We start from the raw sequence: 17,032 nt of genomic DNA on the forward strand, positions 1-17,032 counted from the left end.
AATGTTGTATAAGTGGATTGTCCCTGTTCCCATGCTGGGTCAGTGCCACGGCTGCGCTACTTTCATCAGCGAGTACACTCACTCTAATAACGATACACTCGCGCCCACTCACCAAGCACACGTGCGTGTTTTGGTAAACTCTCAATGAACCAATTCAACTGCTCAGGTACTATGAAAAATGACTTTGGTTTAAAACATGAATGTTACATGAAGGGCGGGATGATATATTGCTAAGAAGGTATAATCTGAAGTAACATCTGTATGTTCAGGGATGGCTAGAAGGCTAGCATGCTAGCAGGGCTAAACCCCTGTCTTTCAAAGATTTTTGATGTCCATATGCGCGTAAAAAAATCTGATCTGTGTGACTTTGACCGTGGCACGGTTGTTGGTGATAGCTGAGTTGAGGATTTCAGTAACTGCTGATCTCTTGGGATTTTCACAGATAGCAGTCTCTAGAATTCACACAGAATGGTGTGAAACACCAAAAACATCTAGTGAGCGAGAGTTCTGCAGGTGGAAATGTCTTGTTGATGAAAAAGATCAGAGGAGAATGGCCACACTGGTTCAAGCTGACAGGAAGGCTATGGTAACTCAAATAACCGCTCTATACATCCGTGGTGAGGTGAAAAGCATCTCAGAACGCAAGACACGTCGAATCTTGAGCAAAAGCAGACGACCACAACATTTCAAATCAAGATGTGTTTGTTAAATATGCAACTGTTCCTGTATTTGTTGTTTTCACAGTGTTGAGTTGTAGAGTGGGGCGTCCGGCTGGGCGATATCTACAAACAAATAACAAAATTTGTTAATTTAAAGGTTAAAAGGTTCATTCTTGATAACCTGTGACACTGCGTTCACCCACCAGCTCCATGTGTACGTCTGTTTGCAGCAGCATTGTCGTGGAAACTTACATGGGTTTCTCACTGATGTCAGGGATTGTAGGTGGAGGCGGATGCAAGTGCAGATAATTTATTTAAAGTGCAAACAAAACAACCAAAAACGGTGAAAACAAGAACCTTAAACATGAACTATGGATACGAGGCAAAAGACATACAGCGATACTGAAGCGCACACGACAACGAACAACAATTACAGCAGAAGCTTGACGGTGAGACGCTGAAAAGCTAGAACTTAAATAGTGGTGCTAACAAGGTATAACGAGACACAGGTGAGAGTGATTAGTGAGATGTGTGACGAGCTGGGGCTGATGGGTAATGTAGTTCTATGTCCATTGGCGCTACCATGACAATTGATCACACTGAGATCCTGAACACTTTTCAAAAGCTGAATATAAACACTATTTAGAAGCTTCCTTGGTTTTTAACTATTAAAAAGCTACAAAACCCAGAAGTCTAGTCAGGTCACGCCACCCCGCCCCCCACGTTGGGCGCCGTGATCGTATTGTACACGGCTAAAAGATTTTCATTTTGTCAGTGAAATGAAAAGTTGAAATTAAAACGGTTTGAGTTCAATTTGATGGCAGTGTAATTCTACGTTCTGTAATAACAAAATGCCTCGAATAAATGCACTGATAATATAGCCTACATTTTGTCTTTCTTTTCTTTCTCATATACGATTTCTTCATGAGGAAATTATTCATTAGTTTACATGTAGGCCAGAACCTCCAGCTTCATAATGCAGACAAGTTTTGGTAAAACTGTTATTACTTTTATTATTTGTAGGATAACTGAATTTAAATGAGTATTTTGGGTAACAGCCTAATTCAGTAGCTGTTTTAAAAACGTACAATCCTCTGTAGTGCTTAATTACACTTTACTCATCGCTAACATGGTCATATCACCCAACCCTAGTGTGGGCCTATATATATCTATATAGGTTTACTGATACAATTTAATTTTCATTGTTTTCTTGAGGTCATACCACATGACAGTCATATATAAAAACTTTTCCAAATTTGACAAAGTCTTACAAACAAACAAAGTCTAGATGTTTTCAAGAATCCTTGCAATCTGTGATGTCATGCCACTTTCAGAATGATGTTTTATTGATGGTCGCACCGGATGAGATTTCGTCAAATGAAAAACTCTGCACAAATTTCCCTAGTATGTTATCAAAGAATTACAAGTGCAAATGCTTTGCAGGTTTGGTCCGTAATGCAAAACACTTTTGAAATTATGCCAAATATGACAAAAAAATATATAAAAGGATTTAGAGCAAGTTTTCAGAATTGCACTAATGGTTGGACCATCACATGACATCACATGATATTTTGAATGTTCTAATAAAAGAGATATAACCAAGACAATATCCAATTACATGGTCATATCACCCAACCCTAGCGTGGGCCACTCGAACATTGCTGTCTGAGGTTTGCTTGTAATGTTATTTCCTGTTCTTCAGGTTCCAAATTGGCATAATAATAATAATAATAATAATAATAATAATAATAATAATAATAATAATAATAATTTTAATTTATAACCTGAAAACATACAAATTACACAGTCCAATGAGAGAAGGAGAAAAAAAAACACATCATAAAGACGCTACTTGTACCTTTAACTATAGGTGCTATATATAGGTTCAGGTGTTAAGGATGAATGGTGAAAGTTAATAACAAATAAATATTCTTATCTATCAGATATCAATCTTCTGAATGAATCAATGCAGAACCTTTCGTTTATTCTAGTCCCATTCAAGCCCATAAATTAAAAACATAAGTGATAACAGGAACTAACTTGTTTTGCAAAACATTAAATGTAACTATAAATGGATAAAAATGATGCTGTGTTGTTCTTTGTACTCACTGCTGTGTGTGCTGAGAGGAATAAAACATGTGCTGTAATTGGAAAATAATCAACTTTGAGATGATGACAGTAACTCTGCTTCAGCACACCAGCCCGTGATTATTTATTTTCTTCGCAACACTGAGTGTTTTATTTCATACTTGACATATTTTTTGAGTAAAAGCCTGAATTATTATTTTCATTCTCTTTTAAATTGTCATGGAAGAAGGTGGTTGATGATTTTTTTTTACCTCAAGAAAAAAGAAACAGATGGAACCCTCTTTAAATAAACAATAAAATTCATGAGAAGGTTTCCAAACTTATTCACAAGCGAGGCAGAATACAGTACATGCAGTCGAGGGATACGGGGTGAACATTTGGACCCACAACTTAACAAACGTAACCCTTGAGTTACAAAAAATATTCCAGAGTCACTAGTATTTACTCTGCTTAAAAAAGAAAACAAAATTCCATGCTATTTTTACACAAATACTATTTTGCATACAATGCAAATAGTAGCTATGTCCTTACAGTCGCAAAGATGTTATTGTTATATAGACAACGGATTTCTAACTATGGCTCAGTACTGGATTCCACTTACAGCTGTCTAGCGTGATGGACCTCTGCTTCTTATTTCTTGCTTCAGGTAAGTCTTATTCTTTATTTATATCAGCCTCTCAATGTAATCACATCTGACACCATGGAGTCATAATTTAGGCTTAGAGCGACCTAAAAAAGTAGCTCGTTCCCTCTCAAACCATATGACGCTGTGTTAGAAGGCAGGAAGTAACATTTGGAATGTGATCTACACATACATTTGTATTATAATAATAATAATTATATATTTGTGCAACTATGCACTCCAAAAATGATATCTTAGCAAATAAAAATATCTTGCATATAGGCAAATTCAACTTTTAAACAAGATTATTAAACCTATTTCTAGATATTTTTTACTAATTTCACGCTTGAAATTGTCATACTCTACTGGCAGATAATTTAATTTATTTCAAATGTTTAATTCTAGAAAGAAGTAAAATTATTGGCCAATACTTATATACCTATATAGGTTTACTGATACAGTTTAATTTTCACTGTTTTCTTGAGGTCATACCACATGACAGTCATATATAAAAACTTTTCCAAATTTGACAAAGTCTTACAAACAAACAAAGTCTAGATGTTTTCAAGAATCCTTGCAATCTGTGATGTCATGCCACTTTCAGAATGATGTTTTACTGATGGTCGCACCGGATGAGATTTCGTCAAATGAAAAACTCTGCACAAATTTCCCTAGTATGTTATCAAAGAATTACAAGTGCAAATGCTTTGCAGGTTTGGTGCGTAATGCAAAACACTTTTGAAATTATGCCAAATATGACAAAAAAAAATATATAAAAGGATTTAGAGCAAGTTTTCAGAATTGCACTAATGGTTGGACCATCACATGACATCACATGATATTTTGAATGTTTTAATAAAAGAGATATATCCAATACAATACATAAAAAGACTGGAAAAAATAAAGTGGGTACATATGCATCAGGTCATCAACCCGTTAACACTAAATTTCCCTGTAATACCACATGATTAATTATGAAAGTACACTGGAAAAAAAAGTACCAGCAAGTTATTAAACCTAAAATCCAACACAAAAGACATGGTCCATATTATTTAAAACTTTTATACTATATACTGGTTTGTATTTTTTTGTATAAAAACTCCAAATAATACTTTCTTTGAAAATAGTTTTCCTTTCAGTGTAGTTATTTTGTAAACCAATCGAGTCTTATATACAGTGCCTTGTACAAGTATTCACCCCCTTGAACATTTCCACATTTTGTAGTGTAACAACCTGAAACTAAAACCATATAACTAACTGGATTATATGGGATCATAAAGATTTACACAAAAAATAGATGCTTAATGGTTCTTCAAGAGATATTCAAAGTTTTAGGATATTGTTTTATAACCAAACCCTGATTCTTTTCCAGAACTTTGCCCCGGGCTTGTTTTTTTCATCACTCTTTTGTTCTCATGATTGGTTTAGATGTGTTCTCTAATAAACTCTGGGTTCTTCCATGAACAGGTGTATTTATATTGCGATCATATAACATTTTAATCACACACAGCTCAACTCCATTCAACACATGATCATACATCAGAACTAATTTAGGGGTTTTGGAGCAAAGGGGGTGAATACTTATGCAATTGCTACTTTTATACTTTTTATTTTATAAATAATTTTGTAGACTAATATTCTACTTCACTTCAGTATTATGTGAAGATTCATGACATATAATCCCAATGAAGTCTATTTAAAATCCATGTTGTAACATTAAAAAATATGGAATAGTCCAAGGGGGGTGAATACTTATGCAATGCATCGTAGTATGGTTCCTTCCATGTCCTAAGAGAAAACTGTCCATTTGTTTAGATCAGTTTATTCTTTATAGACACTACAGCGTAAGAAATAAAATTAAAATCTATTCGATTTAGAAAAGAAATGAACTTAACTTCAGCTCAAGCTCTGGTTCCAGCTTTCACACCAGGTTTGTTTCGAGCAGTGTTGGAAAAGTTTTGGAAAAGCTTCTTATCTTGCTGAGAATCGCTTACATTCAGGCTACTGAATGCGATGTATACTACAGGGGTCAGGTGAAAAACATTCAAAACAGTGCTGACGTTTTCAGGCTTCATTGTGTGGTTTGTGTTGCATGTAACCAACGTTTCCCAAGAACAGCGTCCATATGCAAAGTTGTGACTCATTTGTCTAACCTAGAGCTGGACTTTTTCCATTTTGTTGACACTCATCATCTAATTATCAAATTTTCCATTTGATTATCTCCACTCGTTAAAGCAGGAATGTGTAAATTTGGGTTAGTAGTTAGTGTTTATCTGGCTTTGATGACGAACTTGGTTTGGTTAACCGGAACTGACAACAAAAGACGCAACCTGAATTCATGCAAACTTCAATGGCATTTTAATTCAGTTGAATTTCATTTATGTCTGCTAACCCCGCCCCTTTCCTACATCTAAACCACCTGTAAGTGTCCAGAAGAGATTTGCTACAGAGCTAGCTGAAGTGCAGACCTAGCTGAAGTCTTTACAAAATCGTGCCAAAAAGTTGTAAACTTCTGAACCCTTTTTCTAATAAGCAGGGTTAACTAGTTATTTAATGATACATGTGGCGGCTTGTGAAAAACCCGCCTTCACACAGTTTACATTTTCTCTTATATATAGTTCTGAAATCCAACAGCTTGATCAGAGTGTGACATTCACTGGGGAAGTTTTAGGCGTTTGTAGGCACATGAGACTGCACTTGTTAAACCGGTGCCTTCAAACAGAGGCGAGGTTAGAGCAAGGCAAGGTTAGACAGTAAATAAAAACATTCCATGTCATTTTGGTGAAAAATATTCATAGCTTGTTCAGATTGTTGTCAAAGTAGGTGTAACACCTCAACCATATTTTGGCCAAAACCATTTTTTTTCATCTTCTCTTCCAGAATTCAGCCATAGTGACATTTTATGATTTTGGGTATAAACTGTGTCAGGGCAGCTGAGCCTACAGATAAAAATGATATAGTAATTATGTTTAGTATTATGTTATGGTTAATGAGGTAAAGTGTTACTGAAGGACACACAGCGATGAGCAATTGAAATGAAAAACAATAAATAAAACCCGTCATTACTGGAATTGTCTGTGAATGTTTTCACTAGTAGACAAACCTCAAAATATCTTCTTTTTATGACCCAAATGAAAACTAAGTAATTAACAAACAAGTAAACGTTGTTAAGTAAACGTGTACATAATCAATACATTAGTAATGACGTAAAATTACACCAGCATGAATGTGATTAAAGATCAATAACTCAACAAACCAATCTACCACCTTTTTATAAAATCATACGACGTGTTTAATGGTGATAGAAACGGAATTATTTTATAGGCCGGAACGTGGAAGTGCACTGGCCAAACATTTGACTGAACCAAAAGTGGCGTGTTCATTCTTGTCTTCTGTAAATGCAGTGATGGCAGTGAGTGGGAACACCACATTGCCCAACACCGTGCCATCAAATGCCACGAACAGCAGCACAGCAACAACCACCATGGTGACGAACACCATGGTGACGAACGCCACGTCGACGACCCTGCAGTGTCAGCATGGTGGTCGTGAAACGAACGGATTCTGCCTCTGTCCTGATGATTTCACTGGAAAATTCTGCGAGTTATGTACGTCCTTTCCCACATAATTTTATTACACTGGAACTCTCAGGTGCCAAAGTTGAATATTTTTAATTAAGCACAGCAACTACACAAAATTATAGGCTCGTGTATTGTTTGGGATCCTGAACCTAGTGTTTAAAAAAATTCAGCAGTGCTTTACGTAGAAGTATGCTTCTCATGGGTCTGGACTGCTAAGAATTGGAATGAACCATAAATCTGTTGGTGCTTTTAGATTAAATGCAATAACCGTCACATTCGAGCAAATGAAATTTGGAAGTTTAGTGACCGGACTGATTCCTAAGCTTGTTGCAGTCAAAGCCCAATCATAAAATCGATTTTAATTAGAAAATTTTAATTTAATTTAATTTTCAAAAGGTTTCCATTTGCTATGTGTTGTTAATGCTAACATTATTAAAAAAATATTTCAGAAAATTTTTACCAAAGGTGCTGTTGAATTCTCAACTCTAATAAGTCTAATAATAAAAAACATGTTGTTATTTCACAAAGAAAAAGGCATACTTTTTGATACGGTGAAGATTTATATATGGAAGGAGTCTCCAGTATCAGTGCTTTGTAACTGTTAGAGGTAACCTGAAGTGTTACACAAGTCTTCTCGTTCTCTTTAGTGAACTTTTTGTAGCTGCTATAAAGTAAAATAAGTGGTGATAGGAACTAACTTGTTTCAGAAGAGTTCCACAACATTAAATGCAACTATAAACAGATACTAATTACAATGTGTTGTTCTTTAGTTAACAAAAATTTTTTAATTGTTTCCAAATTGCTGTTGTATTAGAAGAATAAAACAATTTTTATTTCCATTAAAACTGGTGCAAAAGTCTTGACCTTGAACTGTTTTAATGCTTTGTCAAGAAATTCCTTCATGAAGATAAAATCTTTCCAAATGACACCGGATGCATACTGACTTTATACATGTGCTGTTGTGTATCATGTGTTGCGTTATCCTGATTGTTTTCTGATTTCAGTCAAACAAAAAAGAAAGTTTTACAAATATTAGTGAATAATAATAATGATAATGGCATTTTATTGGATAAATATATTTCTGTTCTTTTGTTTTTGATTAATGAAGACCTTTGTGCCGTGCCGTATGTTACAGTTTGTCTTTACTTACAGCAAACGTCTGTCTTGAAGCAACTGTTAATAGCTTCACGTTTCCAAAGACAATTATCGGACAAGCAGGTTATTCACAACAGCAGTGTCCTCCAGAGCAAACTAATGGTAAAGTATCTCAGTGGTCAAGGAATTTAAAAAAAAAAAAAAAAAAAAACAGGTTATTTGGAAAATGCTGAGTTTTTATTTATTTTAAGTGTTTATTATTTTAAAAATGTTTATTGCCTCAACAGAAAGGTTTGGGTATCTGAAAGATGTTTTGCTTTTATTACCTAATTTTTAAAAATTTTAAATCTCAAAGAGTAGACAAAACCTTTCCATTTGATGTACAATGGTAATTTTAAAAAGGCATAAAAGTAAATATAGAATATAAAGAAGTTATAAAGATTTTTACCTTAACACAATGGAAAGCTTTGGATCTAAAGGATTCAAATACGTTTTGTCTCAATCAACTCTAGTGGCCGCAATAATTCAGCTGAAATTTGTGAAATTTGAACCACTGCATTGTCGGTCCATGCTGGAGAAAATGTGTTGGGCTGATTTTTTATATTTAATAAAGTTCGTCCGTAATGTGAGAACAAGTTTGATGGAAAAGTTGCAAAACAAAAAGTGAGGCTAATAACATACTTGATGTATTGGCATTAAAATGTAGCATCTCTCTTTGGGAACAAGCGCTGATGGTCAAATAGCTTCAGGTATTCCTCTATTAGACGAAAGTTAGAAAGTGCTTGGCCCCTTAATTGCTCATTAACAGCCCCTTAACAGCTATTATTATTATTATTATTATTATTATTAGCATCAACAACTTTATTAAAAAATTTTTAGCTGAAACATTTCAGATTTACAGATTTTTTTTCTCTGTGTTTGGACCATGTAGCCGGATTTCCAAGGGCTACAGCTTGGTGCCGGAATGAAACTGGCACTTTTGATACACCTCAAATGCTGAACTGTGGCCTGACCCTTAATACCATCGATAATGATGTAAGTTAATTACAGCTTTTATTATATGCTTGCATAATAAAATAGTTTTTTTTGTGTGTTTTTTTGAATTGGAACTGCAATTCTCTCCTGGTTGTAGGTTTGATGGGGTCTATAACATTTGGATGATTTTTTTTTTTTTAGCTTTCAAATGCTGATCCTGGAGCCAGGCAGAAGTTGGCCTTCAACACCCAAATCCTCACATCCAAACCAGACAAGCTAACCACGCAAAACATCAGCACCGCTGCAAAGATAGCCAACAGTCTGCTCACAAACAAAGACAGCAGTCAGGTACGTTTCATTTCTTTCCACCTCAATGTCGCACAAAATGATGTTTAGATATGCTCGTAAATGTCACGTTTACGCTAGCTTTTGCTATTACTAAATCCTTCTAACTGAGTTCTTTAAAAGTTTGAGTGAATCCATGATTATGACGCTATTTAGTCTATTTAGTCTATTTAGTCTGTGTAAGTCAACATTCTAAGAATCGAAGAAAACATGCTTTTAACCATTCAATCTTTTTATAAGGGTACAATAAGCAAATACACAAAAAGTCTTTAACTAGCATCCACACTAATGTAATGAGGACATTAAGGATTACGGATCTAATCTAATTTATTATTACTTTAAAATATTATTTTTATACTTCAGTAAACATCACTGAAAAACGTAAAAAAAAACCAATGAAAGAACTTTTCTTCTTCCCATGTTCGTCAGGAAATTCGGATGATGCAACTTCCTGCTGAACATGTGACTTGCAACAGAAAAGGCTCTAATTTTCTATGTTTCAAACTGATACAGATCTTGTGTTTTTTCATTTTCCGTCAGGATGTCCACCTTGCAGCGGTCACCACAGTCAGCCAGCTCCTTAATGCTAGCATGAAGCAGTTCTACAACGTCACTGCTGATTCCATCACCAGGTACTGAATTCATTCATCCTTTACTAACCTGAATATCTAAAGTTAGCTTGACCTGGTTAGCTGTTTTGAGTGGCTGTTATGTTACGTTAAGTTATGATGAAATATCTCATGGCGTCGTAGAGTTACTCTTGAACATACGTGCGTAATCATTGGTATCGTGAAGGTTTCTGAATATTCTGAATGTTAAGGAGAGGTTTACTGAGCATGTATGGAATGCGTCAGCTCTTCGCAACAGTCAGAGATAAAGCTGTAAGTTTTCAGACATCTTCAGGACAGAGGAGTTTACGCATTGCGGTTTCACGTTAACGTGACAAGCTGCGTTTTTTGCTTATTAACTTCAAAAGGGAGAAAAACCGAAGACAGGCTAGTGGGAGAACGACTGTTTACAGCTGCTATAGTGTAAGTGAGAACAGGAACTAACTTGTTTTTTGGATGTTACACAACATTCAATGTAAATATAAATGGATTAAAAAAAGTAAAGCACAACATGGAGCATTTAAACAAAGAGAAGCTGACAGGAACAGGGCATGATATCATAAATACACATCCTAACGTTCTCAGAAAGTGTAACCCTGTAACCTGAGCTGTAGGAAATGAGGTCAGTGTATTGTTAAACCATCTGTGTGTGTGTTTATTCATTATCATTCCAGTCTCACCCAAACGTTGCAGAAGTTTTCCCTGACGCAGCGTGATGAAGGATCACGGCTCATACAGCCGAACATCGCCATACAGTCAATCAAAGTGTCCCGAAGTTCAGAAATCCAAATGACTGTTTTTTCAGGTTTGTGTGGCTAGAGAACATCTCGTCCCTCTCTCTCTCTCTCTCTCTCTCTCTCTGTCTTTTCACATATGTTTCAGTAAAAGCTCATCTCTCTATCGGGATACACAACCTGAAGCGCAGATTAATGCTGGAGTAAAGTCACTTATTGATCCAAACCATTTTTCTGCCATGATTTTTTTTTTATTAGCTGTTAGTATGTACATAGTTTAATATTTACCAAACATAATAAAGAAGCATTGTTTGATTCTGATTGGTCAGAAAGTGTTGATTAATTTTCTAGAACAGCAGCTCTGACAAATTACAAGTGCAGCAGCAGAATTACAGGTTTATATTAATGCACTTGTTGTAATACATTACCATAGGAATGCTCCACAATGAAACTATAAACCAGGTTTATTTAAAAAAGGATGATGTGCTGTTCTTTAATAAATAAAATTATTTCTAAAAAAATTTGCTCCAATATGAACGCAAATTGTTTTTGTTTTTTTTTTTCATTGTGGATTTTTGCCAAAGCAAATTTTATTCTTGTTCTGTCTGATCGCTTGGTGCAGTCTATGCAGGGAGCTTAAATGTTATAGAAATGCAATAGAATTTTACTCAAATTTTATTCTATAACCTCATTTTTTTCATGCAAAAATCTTCAGCACTCCACAATTCATATTTATAGAATAACAGAACTGAACCTTCCATACAAATCATTGCATTCTTTTTTATATTAAATACTCTCTACAGCTTTAAACAATGGAAACCAATCAAATGTACCTTCTGGAGATTCTTCGGACACCTTGTCAGCCAACAGAATAAAGATTAATGACACCATCATTCCTAGTGCCCAGTTCCCCGTTGATGTCCAGATGAACGTCAAGCTTAAACAAGGTACCATATTTTACAGAACTGGAAGACCAAGATTCCCGCCTCACACCCAGTGTTCCCGGAATAGGCTCCGGATTCACCGTGACCCTGATCACGATAAGGCCATGAAGTTAACTGTGCACAAGAAAATGCTGGGAAAAGTGTTTTTTTTTATTTCCTTTGCTTTAATAGACAGTCAACACTTTGATATCACGTTGTATGAAGTGTAGAAGTGCACGCAAGACTGTTTTTAATCTCGTAATGCGCCTTAATGTACTCGGACTCTAAGAGCCGCGGGTTGCACATCACTATCCAATCCCACTCAGTCAGGTTAGCCTCGGATCAGCGGTGCATGCCAGCTCACAGAGGCTGATCCAGACTATTCAAATTACATGGGTCCTGGAAACTTTTCAGGTTTTAATCAGCTTTGTCACATCTAATACTGCAAGGCTGTGTTTACGCAATTGTATGACAGTACAATAATTTCTCAAAACTGTATTTAATATTAAAACTTCCCTGAACTCAGAAACGTGCTATTCAAAAGTGAAGAAGTGAAAAGAATAGAGAATAATGAAATTTTAGTAATTAGTATTTTTCATTACTGGGTCTCTGGAGGACTAGTGAGTTACACCACACTGCTCTCAGCTAACGGGAGCAGCCGAAAGAGGAACAGCGACAACAACCGTATTTTTCATTACCATTCTCTGCCCTGTCCCTCTTTCAGCTATCCGAGCTACAACGCCAGTGAGCGAAGGCACCACTATTGGCTTTGTGCTATACAATAACGATCAGTTCTTCAGATCCCAGGTCTTCCAACCTTCACTGAACATCAAGAGAAGAGTGATCACTGGATACCTGGGAAAAGAAAATGTCCTTGATTTTGTTCAGTTCACTGTGAGGCACCAGGTATGAGTGTTTGGATGCAGTGATGTCATAGCCGCATGTGTGTATTTGGAGAAGCATTTGGAGTGTGTTACACACGTGCCGTGTTCCTCAGCCCTACCGAACTGCATGGTGATGTGTGTATTGCAGAATGTGTCTTCTACGCGCCTCTATGATTTCGCCTGTGTGTTTTGGGACTACGACAAGAAAGACTGGAGTACAAAAGGCTGCAAAAAAGTCTGGAGTTCTGCTAATCGAACCTGCAAATGTGAAGGCACCACAAACTTAGCCAACTTTGCTATGTTGATGGTGAGATTAGAATGCTAGCATATAATTAGCACTACTTAATGAATTAAAATATCAGACATGTGATACTGTCCTGTAAAATGCACAGTGTATGAGTTCATTATAAACCAAGGTCTTGATACCCAAAATCTTAATACACCTGTTAGAGACACTGAAGTGTAGATTATGATACTTTGCATACATTTAGGTGAAATTAAACTGAATCAATATGACATTATTATATGTTGGTAGTAGTTGTTTATGTAAAGTGTGTGGTTCTTTGCAGAGTTTCCGCTCAAACCCTGAATTAATCAAGGCTTTAGGCATGATCAGTCTAATCGGCTGTGCTCTGTCTGTCGTGGGTTTGACCATCACAATGATATTCCAGATCCTGACCAGGTGAGTGAAGGCATAATGGTAGGCTTGTGCGATATTAATTCGTCCCTGCTTGCGATTCACCATTTTTATAAATCCCTCAAGCCTGCAAGTCGCAAGAGCATGGAAGCTGGAAGGAGGGGGCGGGGCTACCAGGTGGTCTCAGTTAATATTGGAGAGCTCAAAACATCTGTGCAAATCATCCCAGATTCAGTCATTCCATACATTCTAGCACCTACAAGAAAGTGCAAAAAATATTAAGCCGTTTTTGTCCTCAACCCCTACTGCAGTTTTTTTTTGTTGCAATCTTTACTTAAAAATGTTGAAACTGGCCTTTCTGTTTGCAGAAAGTTGAGAAAATCCAGTCCTACGGTCCTGATGGTCAGCATCTGTGTGTGTATGATCATCGTCTACCTCATCTTCATCTTTGGCATTAAAAACTCGACCCTCAGCTTCAGCTCTGTTGTTTCAGAAGAGAATATCATTCCTCTGTCTGATTTCCGTCAAGATCCTGACTATGGGCCGTGTACAGCGGTTACCGTTCTCCTCCATTACTTCCTGTTAGCAGCGTTCACCTGGAGCACGCTGTACGCCACACACATCTTCCTCCTGATCAAAAACACCATCTCAGGGCCGCCACAGTACTTCAGTGTCTTATCCATCGTAGTGGGTTGGGGTGAGAGACAAGAATCCGTCATTCTTACTAATATAAGTGTGCTCATATTGCTTGAAATAAATATTCAAACAGATCGAAAAGTTAAGAGGTTTCAAGCGTAAAGCTCGTTGCTTAAATTGTCTTTAGAAGGACTTGGACTTTACGGTGCAGTGTTTTAAATTCTCCATCTCCTTCTCCAGGTCTTCCTGCAGTGGTGGTTGGAATCTCGTTAGGAATCACGTACCGGATCAATAACCCCTTAAACTACAGACAGGAGGCGCTGTGAGTGATACTGTATTAAATTCCTGCTTTATTAAGACTAGAAGAGACTGTACGTGTGTGAAATTCACAGCAGGGCAACTGTAGTGTTGCTATAGTTACAGATCATTAACAGGGACTTGTCTGGCCAAAGCTCTCCATAATAGTTGAATAATCAACTGACTTAAAAAAAAAAAAAAGAAAAACATCTAATTGTTGCTTTAGTAAAGTTTTCTGCAAGTCAGAAAGTTTTAGGAAAGAAAGCTTTTTTCAAACGTAACAAACTGTTTCTTTTTTGTCTTAATAACTTCGAGAGAGAAAAAAGTAAACACTGGTGATGGGACGAGAAAAAAATTCCCATTTACAGCACTCTGTAACAGTAGATTTTATGCATCATAATATAACAGCAATCAGTTTAGTATCTCTGTGCTACCTCACCTGTACATACGTGTGTGTGTGTGTGTGTGTGTGTGTAGCTGTTGGCTGGCTGCAGTGGATCAGAATAACAGATTTGATGGGATGAAGCCCATGCTGTGGGGTTTCCTGCTGCCTGTCGCTGTAATGCTCCTCTTTAACATCGTAGTACTCTTTTACTTCTCATACGCCACCTGCAAGACCAACCCCGAACTCAACAGGTGTGTGTGTGTGTGTAACAATATGAAACAATAACCACAAATATTTTCATTCCCAGTCTAATGTTGTTCAGTTTACATCTGCAGGTAAAAAGTTAGCTTTAAGATAAGTTTTTTCCCATAGTTCACAGGTCACTCCTCTACGGAGTAAAATGCTCGGCTGCGTTTCCATGGCCGTGGTTCTCGGCCTGTCCTGGGTCATCGGCTACTTCATGCTCCTGGAAACAAACCCCAACATGCAAACCATCCTCAGCTACGCCTTCTGCCTCTGTAACACCACGCAGGTTTGCGCTTTTGCTTATAGCAAAGTTATTTCATTTTGCTACCTTTGCAGTGTAGTAAAAATAAGATTATTAGGCCTTGTTTAATCAGTCTGGCCAACAAAAACATTAACACATTACTACACTAACAGACTGATTAAACAAGGCCTAATAGTCTTATTTTTATTTACAAAAGTTGCAAAAGTCTACATTTAGCCACACCCACCAATCTCCATATAAGGCAAAGAGAGCTAAAAATGACCAAAATGATGACTGAATGGTAAAAGAGAGCCTTCTAAGTGCATAAAGCTTCCAGTAATGCAGCTCAGCCAACGCCACGCACTAACTCTTCCTCCATTTATAGGGTGCCATTACTTTGTTTAAAGTTATGGATTTGTTTTAGATCGCTTAATACGAAAAACTGTTTTTCACAATATTTTGTGAATAAATTGGCGTGTCTAAAGTAAACATAAAAATATGTATAAAATATGGAAAACTGCTTCAACTTTTAAACTTAATACTCGACAGTGTAATCCGTTTAACTCATCGAGGGTCATGTTAGTGAGTCTCCTTTTACGCAAATCTACACAAACTCAGGAGAGAAACGTCGCACATGAACGTTTTTCAGACTAGGTTTTCACAACCACCACATTTCTCACAATATTTGTGCAATATAAAATAAAAAACTATATCATCTAATTCCGATCTAATAAACGATCAGCTCTTTTAAACGTATTGAAATAAACCTGTTATATCTGTGTTCTTCTCTGTCCTGAAGGGCATCCAGATCTTCGTGTTGTTCACCTTAAGAACACCCGTCTTTAAACAGAAAGCCCTCGCTGTTCTCAAGCTCATCCCAGCTCCTGTTTTGGCCAGACACAAAAAGACGTTTGATCTGTGGGCCACAGAAGAAGTTGGTCCTGAACAGAGCTACAGATCCAACAACTTTGACCTTTACAATCTGTAGCGTTGAGAAAACTATAAGAAATTAGTGGAAATGTGATCGTCGCATGGTTGTTGGTGTCAGATGAGCTGGTTTGAGGAATTCAGAAACTACAGATCTCCAGAGATCTAGAGACAGAATGGTGAGAAAAACAAAAAACATCGAAAGACCTTGCTGATGAGGGACAGAGGAGAATGGCTGGACTGGTTCGAGCGAACAGGAAGGCTACGGTAACTCAAATAAGCACTCTTTACAACCGTGGTGAGCAGAAAAGCATCTCAACACGTCAAACCTTGGAGAAGATCACAGAAGACCACATCGGGTTCCACTCATGTCAGCCAGGAACAAAAATCTGAGGCTACATAGGTACAGACTCATCCAAACTGGACAGCTGAAGATTGGAAGAATGTCACCTGAATTACTGTAGCCCTTTTTTTCTTTTAGTGTATATAAAAAAGTCTTTCATCATCTGTGCGAGCAAAGTGCTTCTGAGGCTGTAGGAGGTGAAACCAGTCGGAATTTTATTTCTAACTGCCTCTTATTACGAGTTATTTCAGTGCACAAAAGTTATACATTACATACGCTTAAACATTTGCCTTGTGAAGAATTTTTATTCCACGCTACTGAAAATGTGTCAATCAGTTCGGCTTTGTTTTTTTTTTAACCCCAATGAAACATTTGAAGCTGAATTATTATAAAATGCACAGAAATCAAATAATAAACATAAAAATCCTGTTGAATTTAAAATTCTCAAATTTCACTGTAATGTACATTTCAGACACTTTTCAGATATTGAACTGAATATATATCCAGAACACTTTTGAATAAAAAAAATTGTTTGGGAATTACGCTTTCAAGCTCTTGCATGTGATTCGTTTTCATTTCATTTTTAAACAGAAAGAAAAAGTCTAGTTGGCATCTGGATTATAAATAAGAAATACTTTAGAGATCTATATTCTTAGCGAGAAAATGTTCCTTTAAAAACATCATTATTTATATTCCAAATGCTGATGTCTGATTTTTAAAAATGTTACAGAGAATTATTCTTGGCCTGAAAATTTTATATTTTCAAGCATGAAGCTTGAGTTTGTCTTGTGAATTACATCTGAACT

The 17,032-nt window shown here is 36.5% G+C and overlaps 1 protein-coding gene across 1 annotated transcript; it reads left to right on the forward strand.

The window, feature by feature from the left end:
• Nucleotides 1-6,775: 6,775 nt before the first annotated feature.
• On the forward strand, nucleotides 6,776-16,562 carry adgrg7.1 (adhesion G protein-coupled receptor G7, tandem duplicate 1). Its single transcript, XM_053229308.1, has 14 exons — nucleotides 6,776-6,977; nucleotides 8,977-9,080; nucleotides 9,222-9,368; nucleotides 9,906-9,997; nucleotides 10,648-10,778; nucleotides 11,511-11,654; nucleotides 12,385-12,536; nucleotides 12,663-12,821; nucleotides 13,084-13,196; nucleotides 13,520-13,848; nucleotides 14,028-14,109; nucleotides 14,562-14,720; nucleotides 14,842-15,001; nucleotides 15,756-16,562. Exons 1-14 carry the CDS (start codon nucleotides 6,776-6,778, stop codon nucleotides 15,942-15,944), a joined length of 2,163 nt encoding a protein of 720 aa, XP_053085283.1. The 3' UTR covers nucleotides 15,945-16,562.
• Nucleotides 16,563-17,032: the final 470 nt, after the last annotated feature.

This window comes from Pangasianodon hypophthalmus, chromosome 25, assembly GCF_027358585.1.
Source record: "Pangasianodon hypophthalmus isolate fPanHyp1 chromosome 25, fPanHyp1.pri, whole genome shotgun sequence".
NCBI lineage: Eukaryota > Metazoa > Chordata > Actinopteri > Siluriformes > Pangasiidae > Pangasianodon > Pangasianodon hypophthalmus.